Below are 24,216 nucleotides of genomic sequence, written 5' to 3' on the forward strand. Positions count from 1 at the left end.
GGGGCAACATGAATCACCCACATGTGACACATTGCATCGAGAAGAGACTGTTCAGACCTGTGAAAGAGTTGGCCATGGTAAGGTGAGCAGCCCTGGTCAAACACCCTAGCAAACCCGGCTGTTGCCTCTAAAGTGTGGGTGTGGTAAGTCAGTTTCTTCCTCTACTGATTCTTTTGAGCAGCAGCAAGGGTGAAGGCATTCAGAAGTAGCCAACACCCCAAAAAAACTAAATGTCCTCGACGGAGGCTGAAGAGCCAACTTCAGCTCATTTCATTGTTGATTTGATGCTGTTCTGATGCATGTACTGTGTGGTGAGGCCTAACTGGGTCTACCTGCAGCACTAGATGAGACATACCAGATGGTATGAAGACTCACTTCCAACATCAGTAAAAGACAGGTATGTCGGTGATTCATCAACCTCACTGTGCACCCATCTGGCTCGGCTTCAAGCTATGCATAAGTCATGCCGGGAGGCCTTGACAGCTCTGCTCAGTCATATCTGTCCCACATACGAACTCTCCCTTGAATAATCTAATATCCAGCAAAGCCAGCACTGTCAACCTTTCCAACAGTGCTGGCATTGCCAGCCTTTAAAGCAATGCCAGCCGGTGTAAATGGTGTGAGGTTGGCCTGAAATGGCTTGGCTCGACGGTTTTGACATGTATTAGATCCAATGGCTCTGGTGGGAATGGCATGTGGTTAGCTCTGGTGCTGGCAGTATACAAATAGTCTGGCAATCATCAGTACTGGCCGCATCGAAAACATGGTTGCACGGACATATTTCTCATTGAAATCTCCGGTATCTTAATGATAAGATACCAACAGATGATAAAGGTACCAACAGCTTGGCTAGACGGATGAATCTATCACTAAGATCCTCGTATGAACAATGGGCTGGACTGCTGGTGTCGGCTGGACTGCTGGTGTTGGCTGGGCTGCCAGTGTTGGCTGGATGGCTGGTAATGTTGTGATGACTGACAGCAGCAATATTATTATTATCATTATAGATCCAATGAATCTCTCATTAACCCCATGCACCCAGACTTACAGGCCCGAAGGCCATGCTCACCTAGGCTGCCTAAAATGGAAGAATATTCTCTAATGCGTCGGTATCACCAACCATGAAATGTAAGTTGTCTCCCTTGCTTTATTCCATATTTCCTTCCTCTCAATGCTGAACCGGACAATCGCTGTGCACTTGCATGTCATGCATGTAGTAAATATTGCTCCTGACATGACACAAGATGAGAGAAAACAAGGCATAGATTAGCAAATTAGTATGTGACTAACTAGCTAATAGTATAAACCATCTAACTCGGCAGCCCATACTACATATTATAGATGCTGTATATCAGAAACAATGTATACATAACATAGCAAAGCAGGAGTCATAGCGGACTTTACATGCTTTGAAAATGCATATAGACCATTTAAATGAATATTCTGTGGAAATGACACAAAAGACACAAACTAAAGCAGAAACACTAGTAATGGGTTGAAATTACTAGATCACTAAAACACTGCCATAACTAACAGACCCGTGAACTTACGGTCCTATATTAAGCTTATGCACAATGCATAGTAAATAAAGAAAGGACAATGTCTACACATTATAGACAGAACCAGTCATGGTAGACAGATCTGACACAAGAGACACAGCTTAGCAGAAGCTAGTAATATGTTGAAAAGACTAGGTCACTAAAACAAAACACTGCTGTAACCACATATTACAGACACTGCATAACAGAAACAATGTATGCATAATATAAACAAAACAGGAATCATGGTAGACTTCCATGCTCTGTAGTTGCATATAGAATGTTGAATTGACATTTTGTTGAAAAGAGACATGAACTAAAGCATGCTGCTAAAAATACTGTGGTAACTACCAGATCAGTGAAGCATCATATCAGAAACCTATGAATCTGTTTAAAACTTTTGCTGCATGCTTAGTTAATAATTAAATCATAATTCTATCAAAACAGCATGAAATATGAATAAACTAAGCATAATTATCAAGCAGCTCTACAGAATTTTGCTATTAAGAGCTCAGTAATGGACAAAGTAAGAGAATAGAGTTAAATGTATGCTAACTCATAATGACCTTCTGTAAGGTCAATGATAGCATGGTGGAATGGTGGTCCTACAAGACGAAGTCATGACAAGTGACAAATCTCTAAAAAAATTGGCAGAAATTGTAAAATAAAGCATACAACATATAGTAGATCAATAAATCTGCACCACAAGTGCAAAAAAATATTGGAATAGTCCAAATGAACACAAAAAAGGGCTGGATTGTTGGAAGCTATTGTACTGCTCATGTCTTAGCACACAGCAAAGGTAATAGGCAAGAGTTACTGCCCTTTGTCTATCTAAAAATACACAGGACAAGACTTTTCGTTATTAGTGGAGCTGATTCACAAGGTATCAGGTTAATATTCCTTGCTTAATGTGAGTGGGGAATGTATTCGAATGAGAAATGTAAAATTTCAACACTGTGTCATTTAATAAATTCACAAAGCTGAAGAAATGTACTAATGTTAGCCCATCAAAAAAACCCACGTCATTTGAACTTAAATTTCAAAATCCATCAATATTTTCTCATTCTAGAATTCTTCACAAACAAAACAGTTTTCTTTCTTGTGATATCAGAAATAAATATCTAAAATGAAAGCCATAACCCTTTTTTAATATGAATAATTAAATGTAACCAATCTGCTTCATGCGGATCCTGTTACCATGGAATCTTCAATTCTGCAGAAGATTTACAATGGTTTTTAGACAGCTGTAGCAGCTCAATGGCTAGAGTGCCTGACTTAGGATCAAAAGGGTGTGGGGTCGAATCCTACCATCAGACCAGCTTTACTGCAACTGCCTCAGCACTAAATAACCTACTTGTATTGCTGTGCCTTAAAGTACCAATTTGGAACCAAACCAAGCTATATTTTTTATATTTCCATGTATCAAATAATTTTAAGTAATAATCGGTCGAGAAATCCAATGTGGGCAATTTGTTGGTGATAAGTGAGGGTGAAAGTATAAATTGTGGCATTTTAATGAGTTCAGACTGTACATGTACTGTTCAACAGACTTTTAAAGTGTTTATAAGATACTGTATTTAACAAATTTTACTTACATAGATCAATGCTCCTCCATATGATCAAAACATCAGGATAAGTGATACCAAAATATGTTATATGCATATGAATAATACAATATATATGAATAATATAAAATATGAGACTGTGACCTTTTCTTTCTGAAGTGATGTCAAAAACATCTCAGGCTCAAAGCGGGGCAATGTTACTACAGTACCGCCATCTTGTAAGGTTCCAAGGAGAATTGGCACCATTCCATATATGTGAAAAAATGGTAAAACAGCTAGATTGTTGTCCTCAGGTACTGTACCAATGGCTGGACTGAAAATATTGAAAGAATTTCACTAGCAGACAAAATGGTGCAAGAAAGAGAAAGAAAAATCTATTCACCCATCCATCCTTTAAATTTATGCTGGATGGATCAAAATTTTATTTAGATTAAATTTCACATTGAGCAACAAAAGATTTCATGAAATTACATTCATATACATCAGAAGAACAAATTCTGTGAATATTTTTGTGCTTTGTTGGTTATTTTGGTAGCAACAGATGCTATAACTACACTTCAAAATTTTTAAATTTCTTAATCACATAGGAGACTGTCAGTCCTGTTCAGTGTGCATTTAATTTTTCCATATAAGAAGCTGACATTTAATTACAGGTGTCTTATAATTTCTTTTTCCCCAAGAAAGCAGCTAATGAATTTTAAGGTTTATCAAATTTATTTTCACTGAGGAAGCAACAAATATATTCCAAAATTTCTGGATTTGAAAAAAGAAAAAAAAAGAAGAAGCAACTATTCTGCTTATGGAATACAAAATTTCCTCTTCAGACAGGAAGTACCATATGTACTCATTTATGAGTCCAACTGCAAAATGAACAGATCTAAATAGGTCATCACATAATTCTCTGGCATATATGGGTCCATGCAGTTTGCTAGGAGTAATCAGAAGAACAAACAACACAGACCCAGATCTGCAGGTGCATTATATGACAGCAGATCAGCATCTTTGTTGTTTGCAGTTTGACTTGACTTTCAAGCAAAGATATACAGTAATATGGACTTTATGGACTTTCTGTCAATGAAATAAAGATTAAAGATATCAAAAAAAAAGATTAATGATACTGAAAAAAAGATTAATGATATTGAAAAAAAGAATAAAGATAAAAAATATCAGCAAAGACACAGTTTTAGGATATTTCACATAATTTATAAGATGAATAAATTTAATTTATTTAGAAATTTATAGAAAATATCTCATAAAACTTAAAAAATATTTATTACAATTTTCAACATATGTAATATAATTTTTTTAGGACATGCCATGCTTTATTTTTTTTTATTAACAAATACTTTGTGGACTTGATGATAAACTTTACATCAGGTATGTGCTTCTTTCTCGAGGGATCAGACCTACAGTGATTTCTAGAGCGACAGCATGATGGAAATGTAACTGGAAAATAGACATGTCATGGGCTGTAGGTTGTATATACTGCCTTACATTAATTTGTTTTTACAATGTTTTGTATAATTTATCAAGTATCCAAAACATTAAAAGGACATCTGTTACATTTTTTTTAGAGAGTTTTAAGACAAATGATGAAATTTACAAGATACATGAATATCTCAAAGTTAACAAAAAGTATCTTGCAATTTTAACAGATATTTTACAAACAGCTTCATTTTGACTGTCTTCCTTTAACCTAGTTTTCAATATATTATGGAAAGTTTGATTAAAAGACATTCAATTAATGAGATAGCCATAAACTTTAATAGATTATTCTACAAACTTTATCAGATATTATTTAAACTTCATAGAATCAGCACACAACTTTTATCATATTATGCAAACTTTACAAACTTTGCAAGATGTCATTTTTAGTTCCCAATATATGTATTTAATCTCTGAAGATATTTCAAAGTATATAAGATATTTCATCAACAGATTTAATTGATATGTCATACATTTTATATCTTATAAAGTACTTGAAGCTTTTTATCAAGTTCTGAACTTCCTATAAGATATTTTAGTAACTTTCTGATATATTAAATTCATTATAAAGTTCTAACAAACTGTATACAATATTACAACTTTATTTTGCAATATATAATTATTTTGTACATTGTTATGCATGTTTAGGTTCTTCCAAAACATAACAAGAAAAAAGTGAAGACAGCAAGCCTTGTAAAATTTAACAAATAATTTAATTCCCTTGAAAAACAAAGTAAAAATGTGAAAAAGAACTTACAGTTTTACGAATCAAATCCAAAAATAATCTAAGACTAATCCAAGAATTCAAAAATAGAAGTTCTAGCGATAAAAAGTCATAATGAAACTGAGTTCAAATCCTGATGAAATCCAAAATGGAAGACGATGATGTCAGTTGTAACCTGTTAAGTGCTGCTGTGTCAACAGTCTTTTGTTGAATCACAGAAATTATTCCAGTTTTTTAATCCTGCATAAATTTGATAAATGTCCGTGTCCAAGAATTAATTTAGAGCACTAATATTTCCAGGGAAAATAAACTTGCACTCCAAAGAAATTAAATTAAACAAAATAATTAGCCCAGAACTGGTCACAACATAAAACACTTTAACTTATCAAGTGTTCAAGTACTAATGACTATTCTTTTTTAAAACATCAATAACAAATCTAGCTACAACGCAAAACAGATGCCCGAATGTGGGTCAATCCTCTGGAAAAACCTAACTGAAACATGTTATTTGTCACGTACTTCAAGTATGGCTTCAAATTCACTTTACAAATCTTACTCTGAGAAAGAATTTTAAAAAAAAAAGTTTATTACAACTCTTACTGGTTCTGAATCAAGGTCAGGAACTAGGTCAGCATTAGATGTTTCTATTATTAGTTGTTTACTACTGAATTAAATTTCTGGACAAAGTCAAATCCAGTAAATAAAATTGTATTACAATAACATGTAATGGAATATATAAAAAAAAACAACAAACAAATAATTAAATTAATCAAATATAAATTAAATAAAATATATATATAAATATATTTTATGTCTAAATTTAGTTTGCAAGTATTTTAAAATTTATAATGTATTTTGTAAATAGTTTAAAATGTATAATGTATTTTGTAAAATATAATATGGTTCTTACACATTTGTATGGTATAAGAAGTATTCATCCTGATATCTTACAAATTTCATAACTATATCTGTGTTACGTTGTGTGCGAAGATTTGCTAGCAATTTTTTCCTCATGTTTATAAATTTCTTCTGATAGAATTCGTAATTCCAATTACTGTGGGTATTGACAATATGTGACATATAATTTTACGACTTTAGACCGATTTTGAAACAAAGAAACTACTTGTCCATGCAAAGCTATTGTGTCACAGTCAATTTTGTGGTTACTTCAAAAAGAACATTGCCATGGTGGTGAGAAAATCTGTTTTTTTTTTGCAATCAGCTGTAATGTCTTAGGTTTTTGTCCGGGAACCAGACATTATAACATATCAGTGCAACTACCCCTGACATTTTCAAAGATACCACCGGTATCCAATCAGAACTAAGATAGTAAAATTTTGGGCTGGTTTCTCACACAGCCAGACCTTATTCTGTTGCATTCATTGTGAAATAGTCAGCACAGTTTTGAAGTTACTCAAAGAAACTTCACGTACTCCAAGGGCAAACTAGGCACTTGTAAAACTAGTGGGAAATGAGTTCTAGGAACTTTGGACGAGATTTGGAACAAAGGCTTCAGAAGTAAGATATCTTCACCCAAATCTGTCTCACATACCTAACTAGGTGTTGAAAGATTTATATAATCATGTGCATTTATATGATTATGTGCATTTAATTAGTAGAACTTCAATCTCCTATGTATAGCTGAATTATCAACATGTCATAATATAGCATATAGCAAATTAGTAAAATTCAAGATTAATATATGTAGTTGTTAAGATAAAGTTGAAGTGGATGGTGTATCTGCTATGATGCCTGAATTTATCTGACTGTATCTGCATAACTGAATTTAATGGTGAGTAGTGTTGGACCTTGCACTTGTTGTATTTGAATATATAATTGTGGATTGTGCAGAGTTAGGCATTGTTGGCCTTGTGCATGTGTAATTAGGCATTTTATATTTGTATGTGTCTTTTATAATTTGTAAGGAAGAAATATGTAGGAATATTGCTGATGTTGATAGTACTATATAGAGAATTAGAGATATGCATGCATGTATCAGAAGTCATGCTATTATTGTTGTTGTTATAGCCTTTATTACAGAACAAGCGTGCAAGGAATATTTAGATAGGAGTATATGAGTTGACCTAATGATTTAATTGCCATTATGCTGATGAAAGGTCTGTGAGAGTACATTAATTTTCCTGTGTTTGGACAAGGAGGCAAAATTGAAGTCCCTTCTAATCAAAAGGAAGTTTTCCAGGATGGATAGGATGCCACCCAAAGAGAGATCAGAGAGAGAGGACAAGACATGGAGATCCAGAAGAATAGGCTGCTGAGTGGTGTGAAGGCCCTGGGCCTGGAGATGGAAAGAAGGTACCGGAAGTACCGAAAAGCAGGGCAGGAGATGGAAAGAAGGGTACTGGAAGTACTGACAAGCAGGGCAGGAGATGGAAAGAAGGTACCGGAAGTACCAACAAGCAGGGCAGGAGATGGAAAGAAGGGTACTGGAAGTACTGACAACCAGGGCAGGAGATGGAAAGAAGGGTATTGGAAGTACTGGCAAGGAGGACTGGGAGAACAGAAACAAGGATACTGGAAGTACTGGAAAGGGATACAAGGTGGAAGTTACAGATGAGTAACATAAAAGGGACAAGGAAGGAAACACTCTCACCTCTAATTTTGTGTTATGAAATAACTGGCAATTTGAACAGGTCTTTTATTGATTGGAAGCACTTGCATTGAAAAATTGTCCTGTAATTCTTGAATATGTAATATAGTTTATTAAACTGTTATACCTTTCACCATATTATTTTATATTTTATACACCTCAACCATTGGCTTTGCTGACTGAGTGCTCTGAGCTATTTAACTTCAAGTTGTCCATTCTTCTCCATGGTTAGTAATAATTTTGTAGGGGGCACGTGACAATCTGTTATCTTTTGTGAGTGCTTGTTTCTAAAATATATCTAACCATATTCATATCAGATATATTCTTTTGTTTTTGTTACGAGCTCTTCTAAAGTTACAGCATTACTTGACAAGTTTCACAGCACATCATGTAAACAGTTAACTAGATATCTTAAAAATTATACATAATTAATTTCACTCTACTATTTCAATGAATTTCAGCACACATAATCTGTACTTTCTTCCTTTTAAGGCACACAAAGAAATGTTTACTGAATATTTACATTAGACAATACAAACCTAAATTGGCAGAGATTGCATACAACATTATAGTGGGTAAGCATGACCCCTTTAGGAAGACCTGTTGTTCCACTAGAATATGGGAGTACAAGGAGATCTTCACGAGGACTAATCTGCACATGCTCAGGAAATGCCTTCCCATCATCCTCTGTGAGCATGGAGAAGGGATGATAGCAATCAGAGTTACCCACCACAAATACATTCTGCAAATATAGATCAACACAAAATATGTATCATCATTATACTGAGAGAAAAGGTGAATCTGAACATGACCAGTAGGTCTATCAGTCAATGGTGCATGCATGTGATGTTATGCTGTATTTACTTTTAAATATGCTGTTTAAGTTTTTCTTCCAGCTTATATTCTGAGCTCCAAAAACAAGTGGTACACAAACCATCTGCAAGAAAATAGAGTTCCTGAACAAAAGTTCATTAAAGTAAATGATGCTACATGAATACTGGCTGCATGAAAAGAATTTCCTTGAGCCCATCCTGAGTATTGAAGCCATATTTGATATTCTTGAAAAATATAATCTTCCATATGTAAGTTATTAAGGAATTAACAGTTCACATATTCACAAGATAACTGTAATTCTTTGTTGTTTCTTTTTCATGGAACCTGGTAATCACTAACCTTGTCTGAGACCATTTCAAGATATAGCCACAAGCTAAGCATGGCCAAATCTGTAAATAATATTTGGAAATAAACAGAACTTATTAATTCAAGTTATTCTTCTAATATACCCACAAACAGGACTTGGCAAAAAAAGTTTATAAAAAAAAAAAAGCCAGAACATCATGCTGAGTACCTTCTTTGGTCAGCATGATATTATAACAATAATGTAATAACAACTGTGTTTAGTTCCATCAATTTAGAGGTGACAACATGCCTTACCACTGTACAACAGCTTTATCCCCAGCATATAGCTTTATAAGCACATGATAACAAATGTTTTCTTGGATGATAACTGTAATGCTCTATACTTGACTGATGAAATTATTATTTTAAGCATATTTTGAAAAGTTGACCCTAAAAAATTACCTTCCCCTAAAATACCAACATTATTTTTAGACCCTCCAAAAAAAGATGTAACCAGCTAAAGTTTAGCACCTCATAAGTGTTAAAGCTGATTTCCAACCCCAACCCCTCCTTGTAGCTCCTACATATGTGAGTAGCACACCCCACCATCAAATCCCTAATATAGTGTTGTTGTGGCCTTAACACCATTTTTCAGCACATGATTGGCTATACATGGTGACCAGTATAATAGCTGGAGGAAGAACCTAGAAACACTTCTGGAAGAGCCACTGACTCAAAGTAAGCCACTGGCAAGCTTTCTCACATACCCACACAGGTTTAGCCCAAGACTTGAACCTACATGGACAGAGGTGAGATGGCAGTGATCAGTAAAGGCGAGTGCTTTAGACCACTCAGTCACCCAGGGCCCCCCCTCCCCATTAAAATGTAACTACATGCATAGCATTATTTACTATCATTACTCCAGGCAATATTAATTTAGAATACAAATGTACACTTAATCTTTAAATACATCAACCTGAAGATCTTATTTTGTGTACACCTGGGCAGAGTAAATCAACAGGATTCTATTCATTATGTTCAGGAGATACCAACTTGATAATAATAATAATAATAAGAATAAGAATAATAATAAGAACAATAACAGTAATCATCATCATCATCATCATCCATCACTGTGCGATGAGGCCAAGACTTCACTTTAAAATGGAGGAGATTGAACCTAAGCTCAGTAGGAATAGACCTTTCTGAAATGTCATTCATCCTTTCTGAGCACCTGTTTATCTAATTAGTAATTACTTATGACCAGTGGAAGGGCTATCTGCTTGTGCCAGTGTGAGTAGTTGCATCATGTGTGACAACATATGGAAAATACACACCCCTCCCAGGAAATATAGTTTCCCTGTGCCAAAATATCCCAGAAACTATTGATCTATTATGCTCACTTTTTCGACATTTGTTGTTTGTTTTCTTTAAAGTATTTGTAACATGTCTGTAAAATGTTGTACTGTATTTTTTTTACAAAAATGAAAAGATGACTTACTTAATGAGCATGGATGGAGACTGGAGAAATTTTGGAAAGGTCTATCTGTTCGCTGGCTTTGGTAACTACATGATACAGTGACTGGCAGGTGATGTTTGTCACTTATTTACATGAAAATGACCCAAAGAAAATCATCAATTTTTGTTCATGAATCAATCAACTTTACCAACTTGTAAAATTGCCAATTGGGAACAATTTTAGTTTTCAAAAGCAAAACTTACTGTATGTCTTTTAAAATCTTTTATGATCAACAAAAAAAGCTGTCATATTTCATGATGACAATTTCATTTGTTATCTTGACCATTTTATTCATGATGAAGAATTTTGTGGCAATGTAGACCTAAGATATATCCATACTGCAACACTAGACCACATACAGATGTGCAGATGCCTGGATGGAAAATAAACACCATCCTGTAAGCTATTGAAACAAAAAACAAGTTAAGAGCATGAACAAGAATTCTTGTATCAATGAATATACAATCAGAACAATGATTCAGTATGTTCCCCAAACTTCTAACAGTATGGGGAAAAATTGAGCTACCTTGATAGGTATAGTTTTCAATGCCTCTTTCACGTTATACAGGAGTGGGGCCACAGTAACTATTGCTGAGGATCCTGAATGTTCCAAATGGTGAGCCAGCTCCCCTAAAAGGATGAAAATCACATAACATTTTAGCATAAGGAACAGTATATAGGAGAATTAAACACCTACAATCATTTGTTAACTTAAGAACTTTGTCACATTTATTAGACATTATGTAACAAAGGTATTTCTAAATTGTGCAGAACATTCCCGAATCTGTCATCTATTTATAAATAAAGGCTACAAAAGGAATCAGACACAAAATATGTATTTTTATTTTAAAAAATCTTCTGCAAAGATTGCATCAGAAAATAGACATTAATAAGTAAATATAAACAAATTACTGAAATAATCGATCTTGTCACAATTCTCAGAACAGTTACTCATCTAAGTTAAATTAATACAAAATAAGCATACTAGGAGTATACGCAGGGTTGATAGTTGTGAGAATGATCCCAGCAGCAGCACATCCCAGTAACAACATGGCAAATTCAGGATTATTGATGCCATAGTAAGCAATAACATCACCCTTCTTGTAACCCAGACGTGTGAGACAGCTTGCTACCTTGATACATCTATCCTTCAATCGTGTGTAAGTATAGGAAGCACCTGTTGAAAAATCTTTCTGAAAAAGAAATACTAATGTTACTGCTGTATGATTTCCGAGTGTGAACATTCTGTGGAGAATTTTTTTTAAATTTGAGATGTTAGGATTCTGTTTTAACATCACCAGTACTGGAGGGAGCACTCACTGCATAAGTAGTCTTAGTGATGTTCCAACAACCAGGGCAAGGAGTTTAAGGGAATTTCTTATTTTAGTGTCGAACATGGAATAAAAATAATATCATAGATATAATGAAATGTCTATTTTATCAGGTAAGCCAAGGATAATAAAGAGCAATGAGACCTATAGTGATTCTACATATTAGACCAAACTGTAGTCTTTGCACACCCTCTGGGGTTTTTTTGTATTCCACTATAGATTTTAAAAACAAAACGCACCAAGGATAAAAAAAAATGCACAAAACTTTGTAATTTTATTTGTCAATTTAGAATTTATAACCTGATTTTTGCCAGGTTGCCCCTATCATTACGAATTTCTTGGTGTTTCAAAACCAAACAGAAACTCTCAATTTAAACAAGCAGCTCACTCTCCTTTTTTGGTGTCTGGAATAGTCCATATCAGTAAAAATTGTCGTAAGCATCCAATATTTGCAATGCCTAGTTTTATTATTTGTATGAAAAATTGAACAAAATATAAAGTATTGCTTACATGTAAAGCAAAAATTTACAAAATTACCTGTACTGAGATTATAAAAGATCAAGAACTATTTCATATCTGTTGCTTGAAAACATAGACTCGCCCATGCAAATATGGTGACTGTCTTACTAATGAAACTCCTGTCCAATTCCAACAACTTCACAGTGTTTACATGATACAAGATACAAGACAAGATGTAAGAAATTTTATTTAACGTCATTGGTCTGAGTAAAATATATAAAATACTAGCTCTGTAATAGTTAATTTAAGGACATAACAACAGCATTTCATAATTCAACAGACATGTACACAGATAGAATATCCACAGTGTTGTTGTTGTTGTTATTGTGGGGTTTAACGCCATTTTTCAGCACACGATAGGCTATACATGGGGCCCCATATCCACAGTGTAACAGTACACATGCAGACATTATAGTGCCAATGGTTAACAGCAGATTTAAAAGACAATGCAACATTAGATTAAATGACAATACAACTCAAGGTAAAAGATAGTACAAAATCATATTTAAACTACATCACAGCAATAGACAACATGCAGACATTATAGTGCCAATGGTTAACAGCAGATTTAAAAGACAATGCAACATTAGATTAAATGACAAAATAACTCGAGTTAAAAGATGGTACAAAACCATATTTAAACTACATCACAGAATAGACAACATGCAGACATTATAGTGCCAATGGTTAACAGCAAATTTAAAAGACAATGCAACATTAGATTAAATGACAAGACAACTCGAGGTAAAAGATAGTACAACATCATATTTAAACTACATCACAGCAATAGACAACGTGCAGATGTACATTTTTTATTGCTTTTACTGTATTTACATCACAGAGAGGGGACTTAATATTTAACAAAGTCATTACAGTGTCAGGATTTAAGTCTGACTATCTCAGTGAATCCTATAGCTGAAGTGCCATTGACAGCTAAACAGACAGACATAACATACATTTACACTGCGGCCAGGACCATGTCTGAATCAGCCTGTTGAATTCTTTGAAATCGGAAACTGTTCTTAGTTAATTAGGCAGGCTGTTCCTGACTTTGGGAGTATCAAATTTCAAAGAGAGCTTACCATACCTAGTTGTCATTACTCTCTGTACTGTTGCCAGATTTTGGTTTCTTGGATTGTATTTGCAGTTTTTGAAAGTCACCAGATTACTCAAGTAATAAAGTGGGGGGTTTTGTGAAATATCCTGTATATTTCAGTTGCCATACATCTTAATTAACTAATGTGAATAGTTGGAAGGTTTGAATTTCTTAGCAGAGAATCGTATGATCTAGTAAAATCATCCAATACCAGTTTTAGTACCCTATATTATGTTTCCATTTTGTCCAAGTTATGTTTCCCAAAGAAATACCAGAAGAGGGGGCAGTATTTTAAATCTGTCCTAATAAAGCATTTGTAGATTAGTAGCTTAGTAATAGTGGGCACAGTGGTTGAGATGTTGCAATACGTTTAATTGTCTTTCACTTTTTGACAAATCTTAGATATGTAGTTGCTAAAATTTAGTTGAGAATCAATATCTACTCAAGGAGTTTCAGTGTTGTCAATGGTATTTAATGATTTTCTAAAGTGATATTATTTACTTTATGTGGGTTTTGGATTTTCCTAAGTGAATTTTACAGGTTCTGGTTTTGATTTTGTAATCATCATGATCATTCTTCAAAGTTACTTTCCATTAGATAATGTTTTTTTTTATATAGAAAATGCTAATTGTGACCTGAGGTCAAGTAGAGAACTATATAATCTTGTGAGTGTAAGAACTTGGTCATTCATGTTTTAATATCTAGCACTTTTAAGTTGTATTATTAACTGTGACAGAAGTTTTGGTCTGGAATCCTTTTATGTTCAAATTATTGAATTCAAGTGATTATTTTCTCTGGAAATACATAAGGGCTCTGATAAAATTCTTGGATAAAGACATTCACTAGAATTTACACTGAATTAAAACCTGGAATTATATTTATGTGATTCAAAAAATACCATTGACACATCACCACTTTAATAGCTACCACAGACACATTATTGATTTCAGTTTTTTAATATTTTCTGGACTTTTAGTGAATTTTATGCAGGACTCTAAATTACTAGGACTTGTTTCTGTAATTCTTGGATTATCTTGGGATTTAATTTGCCATACCAGACATTGTTTTATCTCATTTTCACTTTGTATTCAAGGGAAATAACAATTATTTGTTAAAGTTTACAGAGCATTGTTGTCTTTCACTCTTTTCTGTTAGTTAAGAGCAAAGACTCATAACAGAAAATTGGGGGCTCATCCAGGATACAAATTTTGCAAAAATATTTCTGAAAACGTTTTTGAAATTTAAATTCCCATAGTTTCAGAATTTTTAAAATCCCAAGTATTATTTTAGAAATCTTTTTTAGTGACATCAACAAACTTTTCACAATGTCATCTAAAGTGGAGATCTTTATTACAAATCCTACCTAGGAACAGTTAGATTCCTTGAAATAAGATGAACTGCTTCATCTTGTCAGAAAATATGATCTTTCTGGGGCAAAAGTTTCTTTAATGAAGCTAGAAATGAAAAATATTTTGGTTTAATATTTGGTGGAAAAGATTAATGTATTGGATAAAAGTGCTTTAGATTTGATTAGTAGTCTGTATCAGACTCACATAAAAGTAAAGGAATTAAAATTAAAATACAAGATAGAATAAGAGTTAAGACGGCTTGAGCTTCAGCAAGATAAAGAGGAATAACAAATGCAAATGAAATAGGAGAAAGAGAAGAGATATAGACAAATGCAAATGCGAAAAGAAAAGGAAGAAAGAGAATTTCAATTTAGATTAAAAGAATCAGAGCTGGCAAGTGAAAACCACATCTCCACTTTACATACAAATTCAGGGGCCTCAAGTGGATGAGTGGTCTAAAGCGCTAACCATTACGTCTCACTGCCATCTCATCTCTCTGCATGGGTTCGAGTCTTGGGCTCAGCCACTGTGGGTATGTGAGAAAGCTTGCGGGTAACTTCTTGTGGGTCGGTGGTTCTTTCCGGGGTTCTTCCTCCACCATTAATCCTGGCCACCATGTATAGCCTATACTGTATTGAAAAATGGCATTAAACCCTGGGACATACAAATTCAAGTTTTGATGTTACTAAGAATATTAAGTTAGTGCCCTCTTTTAGAAAAAAAGAAGTAAATAAATATTTTCCTCATTTTGAAAACACTGCTGAAAATTCTAAATGGCCAAGAGAGCATTGGACTCCATTATTACAGAGTGCACTGTTTGGCAAAGCCCAAGACATCTATGCTTCCCTGTCAGTACAGCAAAGTGCTGACTATGATCTGATTAAGAATGCATCTTAAAGGGTTATGAGTTAATCACTGAGGCTTATCAACAAAAATTGAGGAACTATGAAGAAGAAGCTTTGTAAGAGAAAAAGAGCAGTTATTTTACAGGTGGTGCTTAGCCAAGAAAGTTGATCAGTATTACAAAAATCTTAGGCAACTCACATTACTTGAAGAGTTCAATAATTGCATCCATAATGACATTAAGACTTATCTTGATGAGCATAAGGTCGAAACATTAGAAACTGCTGCTCATACAGCTGACAAGTATTCCTTAGCTCATAAAATTTGTTTTGTAAGTAAGTCTTGCACTCCTCAGTCTTCTGCCTAAGCCCTTCTAAATCTCAATCTAGCACAACTTTTAGAAATCAAGTTTTTGATAAGACTGATCAGAAGTCCTTATCTCTTCCTATGTGTACCTATTGCAAGAAGAAAGGACACATTATTTCTGATTGCTACAAATTGAAAAATAAGCATCAAAATCAAGATAGACCTATTCCAAATGCTCTTATTTCTAAGAGGTCAAGGTTACAGCCATGTACTGAAAGCAATACATTTGTTGGGTCTAATAAACCCTAGTCTGGTTTTATTACGGAGAATTATGTCAAAGGGTTCTATATCACTCATGGGTGATTCGGCCAATCCTATCCCTATTGACATTTTAAGGGATGCAGGGGCTTCTCAGTGTTATTTATTATCAGGTACTTTGCATTTTTCTGAGAAGTCTTCTTCGAATGAGAGTGTTCTTATTCAGTTAGTAGAGTGTGGCTTTGTTAATGCTCCTCTCCATTGTGTAAATTTGTCATCGGATTTTGTCTCAGGACCTGTGACAGTCAGAACAGTGTCTTCTTTATGACTTGAGGGCATTCATTTATTACTAGGCAACAACCTAGCTGGAGATAAGGTTGTGGTTAATCTACTTGTTACTGACAAGCCTTGTTTGGATCAGAAAGTCAAAAATGAATTCGCTGATTTATACCCACCTTGTGCAGTTACTAGAACTATTGAAAAGAAACCTCTTGAGAATAATGTTGATCAGTAAAGAATTCCTTTAGCTGACACATGTATTGGTCAGGCTTTTGATTAGGTCACTTTTACTTCTTGTTTGGTTCAATCAAAGAGTATTGATCACATTGATCCTCTTTTAACAACTTGTCCTCTTTATTCTAATCAGGGTGACAAAAAATGACAATCACTTGTTGCTGAACAGGAAAAGATTCTGAGATCTCCTGTTTGTTTCAAAGACCATTAGTGAAATTTAAACCATAGAAGTACCTGTTTATTATTTCGTTTAAAATGAGATTCTTATGAGAAAATGGAGACCACCTGAGGTACCTGCTGGTGACAAGTCCTAACACTAACCTCTTAATGTTGAGCACCAAGCGAGGCAACTGTTAGTACCATTTTTGTAAGTCTTTGGTATGATTCTGCCTGGGTTCAAACCCATGACCTCCTGCATCTGAGGTGGACATTCTAACCACTAGGCCACTGGAGCAGTCACATGAGCATAATCAGATTTGAAATTATAATCAATAAATGAACCAAGTACTCTGCATCTTTTATTTCATTTGTGCCTTTTGTTTTTTAAATCAGTGGGGGGGTATACACAAACGGGGAGGTATATTCAGACTTTCAGTAACTGTTATAGGATCATTGCTCTGATACATACCAATCATGTTGGCCAATTCTGCGTGTTGGGTAGTTCTGCGCAATGATACAACATTCCTGTAAACTATGGATCATGTGTTGTTTTGTTGTTTTTGGTCAAATATCTAATTTGTATCAAGAAAGAACGATTGTCCTTTTATTAATGAAGTGATATTCATAAAGTGTAAAAAGATATCACACACTTCTACCCTAATTGCATATGAAAATGTGTTTTCTAAATGTCAACATCAAGATCCACTCCATGACCACCTTGAACTTTAACCCAGAAAACCTATTTACTATGTATCTTTTAGAAATCATAAAAGAATACATTATATAAAAGATGGAAATGTATACCTTAAAACAATACTGCATTTTAATCCAAGTTTCCATATTTACAAGTTGTCCCACATGCAGTTTTATCATCTGCTATACAACATGTCAAGTTACTGCTAAAATGGGATTCTCAAGAAATTACCTGGCATATAGTCTGTTTCTAAATTCTTTAGTAATTTTCTTTCCTGCATAAACGAGAAGTTGTAAACACATTACATCTTATTCACTGTTGGTTCTCTTCAACATAATATATTTTTTTAAATAATAAAATCCTGAACTTTACTAAAATAAATTTACATGATCAGTTTAGTTTGCTTGATATCTCTTGCCATTTACTGGCATTGTTACGTTGAGTTTTGTAAAACCAGCTATAAACCTGACCTTATTACTTAACCAAGATGCTGACAGAAATAGTCTAAAGTAATGTATTTCATTTCCATAGCCTGATTAATAAACATTACATCTTTTCAAAGCTATGTGCAGATATATTGTGAGTCACAAAAACAGAGGGTTGGTATCCTGTGTGTCCAAAATTAATATTATTTTGAAAAGCATATTCTGGTGACGATTGCCTCTTTTCAAATGGTAAGCACTGCAATATTTTATTTACGTCAATCGGTCAAACTTGGTATGCGTTTTGCTTAAATATTGGTGACAGAAACCTTAGGTGAGCAGAAATGCCAGACAGCATTGTAGTTGAACAACGTAGAGTAACCTTCATATGTGATGAGCTTTGTAATTATCATTAAATCCTTCTCTGGTTGGGAGAAAGGATCTCTGTATGTGTGTGCATGACTTGGACTTTTAACATAGCTTTAACAATTTTTCACTCATATAGTTACAATGTCTGCAGTGTGGCAGTTTATAGTGATGTCTAGCACTGGGGCATCATGCTGCAGACAAGCGAGGCAGCTGTTAGTACCATTTTTTTAAGTCTTAGGTATGACTTGGCTGTGAATCGAACCCACGACCTCCTGCATCCGAGCTGGATGCTCTAACCACTAGGCCACCAGAACAGTTTGAGAAAGGATCTGTGAAGTTTGGCAAAGAGCATTTTGTACATGTACTGGGGTCGTTGTTTCCAGCTATACAGTATTCTCACACCATCCAGTTTTATGTACCCCACCCCCCATTTTAAAAACAAGGAACAAAGGATAAGACAAATGCATAAAACTTAATCAATTCATTCACTGATATATAAATTCTAAGCTGATTGTTGCCAGGGGATCCAAAACACTGTCAATTTGTTGGTGTTTTGAATCATGAGGTAGTTTCTTTAGCAACACAGTCAACATATTTGCTTGGGCCAGTCTGCGTTTTCAAGCAACAGCTGTAATAATCACATAGACTGATAAATTAGTCCCACCCCATGATGATGTTGATTTTATATTTCTGACTTGTCCCTAGTGCATACCATCCATCAGTATCAACACAGATTATTTTTGGGGGGGGGGTTGGGGTTGATTTATCAGACTAATGTTCACCATCTTTGAAAATCTCATTAATTCCATCAAATTTGAATTTACATCTCTTTGAAAATGTATATACAAGACTTCCTCCTATTTGATTGTTCAATCTGTTTTAGAAATATGAAAACTAGACATTGCAAATATTGGACGCAGATGATCAATATTTTTCCTCCTGAAATAGACTATTCTAGAAGGTCGGGTTTATTCGCATTGCATTGCCGTGTGGTTACTTTTGAAAAGACTATTTTGCTTGGCTGTCATATACCTGAATTCAGAAAGACTATGCACAGCTGCCCATTGCATAAATAATTTAATTAAAGCTCTTCTTATGTCTGCCATGTATCGTCTGTTTTTCTTTTAAAGTGATTGTAGGTAAAATGTACACTGTTTACACTCAGATCTTATGCAGTATCACAACTAGCATGTCTATTACCAGTCAGATTCATAATCTCATGTAGAAATTACCCAAAATGACTTGATGAAAAAGTTTGTTTTTAAGTTAACTGACGTCTACGTATCTGAACCAGTTAACGCACAATCATTATGTTATGAACTGTATATTATCTTTAGTACTGACTTCTGCTGAAATCATTGCACAAAATAATGCACACAATAAAGAGTAAGTAATGATGTGTGGCAAATACTGACAACCATCACCCGTCCATCATCACTTGTCCTACACAAATGGCCTTCAATTTATTACTCAAAAGGAACTGGCCATGAGGTGCTTGAACAAGAATAATATTTTTTGCTTCAAAGAATATAATGGGTACCCAATATAATCAATATAATGTTTACATTTTTTCTCATCAAAGCAGGAACATTTTTTTCAAGCTGGGGAGTGTGCAGATTTTTTCCTCCTTTTTTCTTTCTTCTAAGTCTGTCATCTCAACTTCTCATGGGCATCCTGAACTGATTTGAAAGATTGCAGGTTTTCAGATCAAATTGGTGTCCTGTCATATGCACACATATGGAATCAGATCACAATAGTTCTGGTTTAGTACCCTACAAATGTAGTCCCAGTCTTTTGAGAATTTTTTCCTGTCTCCTTTTGGTGTGTTCTAGGTCCTATTCAGTGCGGTATTGATTAAAGTTTAAATTGGTATAAAATCTTTAATATTAATGATAGACACATAAAATTTCAATATGTTATATATATTGACTTTGAAAATATAAGAATGAAATTAAAAATAAAAATAAAAATTTTAAGAAAATTTAATGAAGGTTTTTCAGTTAAAATTTCAATTTAATTTTTCACCCCAAAATGCACATATATTATATTTATTTAAAATAATATTAAATAAAATCAACATGTATGTATTCCTACACATATACAAGCTGCAATGATGGGTATCTGTCAAATTTTGTCAGAGAAAATATCTTTGTAAGTCAAAAATGAGACCTTCATTTAAAATACACAAAGACAAAATTATATTTGGTATTGTGCCTTTAGGTCATTCAACTATTTATTAGGGGTCCAAGCTATTTATTTATGTGTTTATGATGGGGTGACTTCCTGAATAACACATATCTGCTTGTATAGCTTTCAGTAATTGTTTATAAACCTAGTTATAGGGTATTTAGTGAGAGAACATAAATGAAAACTTTATGCTAGAACGTACTCAAGTTCTTAAATCATTTTAAACTGCCAGAGAATGAAATACAAGTCAAAGGGATAAAATATACTTTCCCCAGGTATATCTACCTTGGATGTAAGAAAACTGCAAAATAATAATAATAATAATAATAATAATAATAATAATAATGAGGACTTTGTATAGTGGCTAATCTTTAGAAGCTCTAAGCGCTTACCAACATTAGACAACACCTATAAGATAAAAAACATATATAATGATATGATTACAAACACAAACACCATGAAATTAGAAAACATAGAAAAAAAACGTGCTGAGAATATTTAAGGTAGGAAACATTATTAGGTCTTTAACTTTGTTCTTGCAGTCAAAATAAGTGAGTTTTGAGAGCCCTCTTGAATGTGATCACTGTGTCTTTGTGTCTAAGTTCATTGGGCAATTCATTCCACGCTGCTGGGCCCTGGTATGCAAAAGAACGCTGTCCATATGACTTTGTTTTCATAGAGGGAATAATGAGTATACGATTGTCAGAAGAGGAGCATAAGTATCTTGCTGGTGTGTACACACGGGTGAGGTCGGATAGGTATGTTGGAATAGAATCCGTCAGTGAATGAATAGCCAGTGTAGGGTACAGAGCAGCAGGGAAGTGTGCTCTGATCGTGGTACTCTAAGTATGATCCTACCAGCTATGTTTTGAACTTTTTGAAGTTTCTGGAGTAGATATTGAGATGAACCAGACAGAATTGAGTTACAATAGTCAGTCTTGAAAGTATTAATGAACACACAAGTGTTTTAGTGGCATCAGCTGAAAGATATTTGTGAATGGAGCTGATGCGTCGCAGCTCAAGATATGCAGCCTTGCATATGTTCATGACATGTTGGTGCAATGTGAGAATACTGTCCAGAGTAACACCCGAGTTTCATACTGACTGTGTGAATTTAATGTTGGTGTTGTTGATATTTATTGTTTGAAGTAAGAGATGTGAATGAGAAGGTCTTTGTATTGTGATCAGAATGGCCTCAGTTTTATTATCTTTCATCTGCAGCTTGTTTCATGTCATCCATGATTTCACATCAGAAATGCATCTCTCTACAACTTCAATCGTGTGGCTAGATTTGTATATTTGGGTGTCATCAGCGTACAATTGGTGAGACACTGGATGATGATCTATGACACTTGAGAGTGTCTGAGTGTATAGAATGAAGAGAACAGGTCCAAGAACAGACCCCTGTGGAACACCTCAACATAGATCAACTGGGCTGGAGTGTATTCCATTTGCAGACACAATTTGTGTCCTGTTGACCAAGTAGGACTTGAACCACAGTAAGGCTGTATCATGAATGCCAAATACATGCTGGAGACGATGAAGTAACATATCATGGTCTATTGTGTCAAATGCTGCAGACAAATCAAGGAGGGAGGGTGAGGACTGTAATCTTTCTGCTATCCAAAGCAGAGAGAATGTCATTACTTTTAGAAGAGTAGTTTCAGTACTGTGGCAAGGGCGATATGCAGATTGTACATTGCTAAAAAGACTGTTTGAATTCAGATGAGATACAAGCTGGGATAGGACAACCTTTTTTAAGACTTTTTATATGAATGGGAGATTAGAAACTGGGTGGTATTTCTTTAAATCATTATAGTCTAGTGTTGGTTTCTTCAGCAGAGGCTTTACAATGGCAGTTTTGAAAAACAATGGGAATTCCCCTGATGATGAGATAGAGGTATTAATAACATCAGTTAGTGAAGGCAATACTGGATCTAAGCACTCAAGCAGCAGTAATGTTGGTGTTGGATCAATTTCACATGACTTTGGTACACTCTTCATCAGAATTGTACGTACAAAATCCATAGAGACAGGTTCAAATGCTGCTAATGGTTGCCGCTGCAATTCTGTATCCCAACAGTATGGTGACGATGAGTCAACTGAAATTTGCAAATATGTCCGGAAGGTCGACTGGAGAGAAGGTAGTTGGAAGTGGTGTAGATTTATTCCTTGACATTAAGCTTGTTAGTAATCTCAAAGAGCTCTTTGCAGCTGGAACTTTCCATGATCTTAGTAGTGTAGTGGGCTGATTTCACTGCATTGACTATGATACAAGTTGAACACAAAATGCATTCCATTTTATTATTCAGTTTGGTTAAGATATTAATTGATGTAGTGCAGCATTGAGGCCTACATGATATTATGGGAATTTTAATGAGCCATTTTGCTTTATGCATTAGTAATTACTAATTATATTTGTTAACTGAGACCCTAAAGATTACACCAGAAATATTCAAACAGATTATTTGAATTTAACTTTGTACACCTGGTCTTAACATGGTTATATATCCCACATGAGCAAATATCCATTTATTTTAGAATGTTTGAGATAAACTGTTTGTGGTGTTTGATAGGGTTGAGGAGGGGTGCTCCCAATATATTATTTAAATTACCATAGAAATCCCACCCCGGACTCAATTTTGTAGGGAGTGAAATTAGTGATAGAGAGAGGTAAGGCTCCGAGCCCCCAGTCAGCAATGCCCACAGTTAACTTATTGAGAACACAAAAGGTGAAATTCAAAAGAATAACAATTTAATACATATCAATATTCAAATGATAATAATTTCCCAATCACCCTTCTTCCTCTCGACCAAGTGATAGCCTATTGCATCCTTTGATTTATAGTGTGAGATCGCTTTTCCACCTGTCCTTGTTTTCTACTCAAATGTATCTCTCCTATCCCGCCAATTTTCTCTCTCCTGCCGACTTCCCTCCTAACTCCTTCTCCTAGACTGCTCCTTCTCCAATTCCTCCTCCTCAACTACTTTTCCTCCTCCTCCTCCTCCCTGACTCTGCTCAATGACTATCCTTTGATTCACAATTGACTTCTCCACTAGTCTCTATTCCGTCTCTCTCACAGAGTCTCGGAACTAAACCACACCGGAAGTCCGTCCACTAAAAGCTTACTGTGAAAACACAAGGACGTTGGTATATTTCCTTAGCCATCTTGTCTCACACTAAACCAACAATCAATCATCAGATAAAGGCTATTACATTTTTCGGTCACGCAATTGTGCACATCGAAATACCCATACGCTCTTGTATGGTAAACAATGTCGTAATAAAAGCACTGCATCATACAGACATCAATAAATTACGTCACATCAGTATATATATTCTTAATCTCATTATACTGAACAACAGCACAGCAGTCAGATGCATTTCTGTACATTAAACTCCCACAAGTTCATATTAACTAATTTTACACACTGCAACCATTTTCCAAAGTTACAATTGAATTCAACAGTTGTAAAATCTAGAATATCTGATGAATAAATGCATTAGTTTACTATGAAGTAATCAAATAGCGAATTACAACATTAATTCTAACCACGACTTTCCTTAGAATTTCGTATGTTTTCCCGCCAATTTGTGAGTGGCTTTCC

General features: G+C 34.6%; 1 protein-coding gene across 6 annotated transcripts in view; it reads right to left on the bottom strand.

Annotated features, from left to right (window-relative positions):
• LOC149805419 (putative 4-coumarate--CoA ligase 1) overlaps positions 1-24,216 on the bottom strand; it is a 93,596-nt gene that overhangs the window by 42,324 nt on the left and 27,056 nt on the right. For all 6 annotated transcript variants that reach the window (XR_016419546.1, XR_016419549.1, XM_089949985.1 and 3 more), the window contains 4 exons: positions 11,547-11,754; positions 11,088-11,191; positions 8,463-8,665; positions 3,251-3,419 (listed from right to left, as the gene is read on the bottom strand). Coding sequence is in view for 4 of the 6 variants with exons in the window: in XM_089949985.1 (XP_089806111.1) it covers positions 3,251-3,419; positions 8,463-8,665; positions 11,088-11,191; positions 11,547-11,754 (684 nt within the window). In the remaining 2 variants the exon portion in view is untranslated. The remainder of the gene's footprint in view (positions 1-3,250; positions 3,420-8,462; positions 8,666-11,087; positions 11,192-11,546; positions 11,755-24,216) is intronic.

The sequence above is a fragment of the Sinohyriopsis cumingii genome, chromosome 2 (assembly GCF_028554795.1).
Source record: "Sinohyriopsis cumingii isolate HCF-2022 chromosome 2, ASM2855479v2, whole genome shotgun sequence".
NCBI lineage: Eukaryota > Metazoa > Mollusca > Bivalvia > Unionida > Unionidae > Sinohyriopsis > Sinohyriopsis cumingii.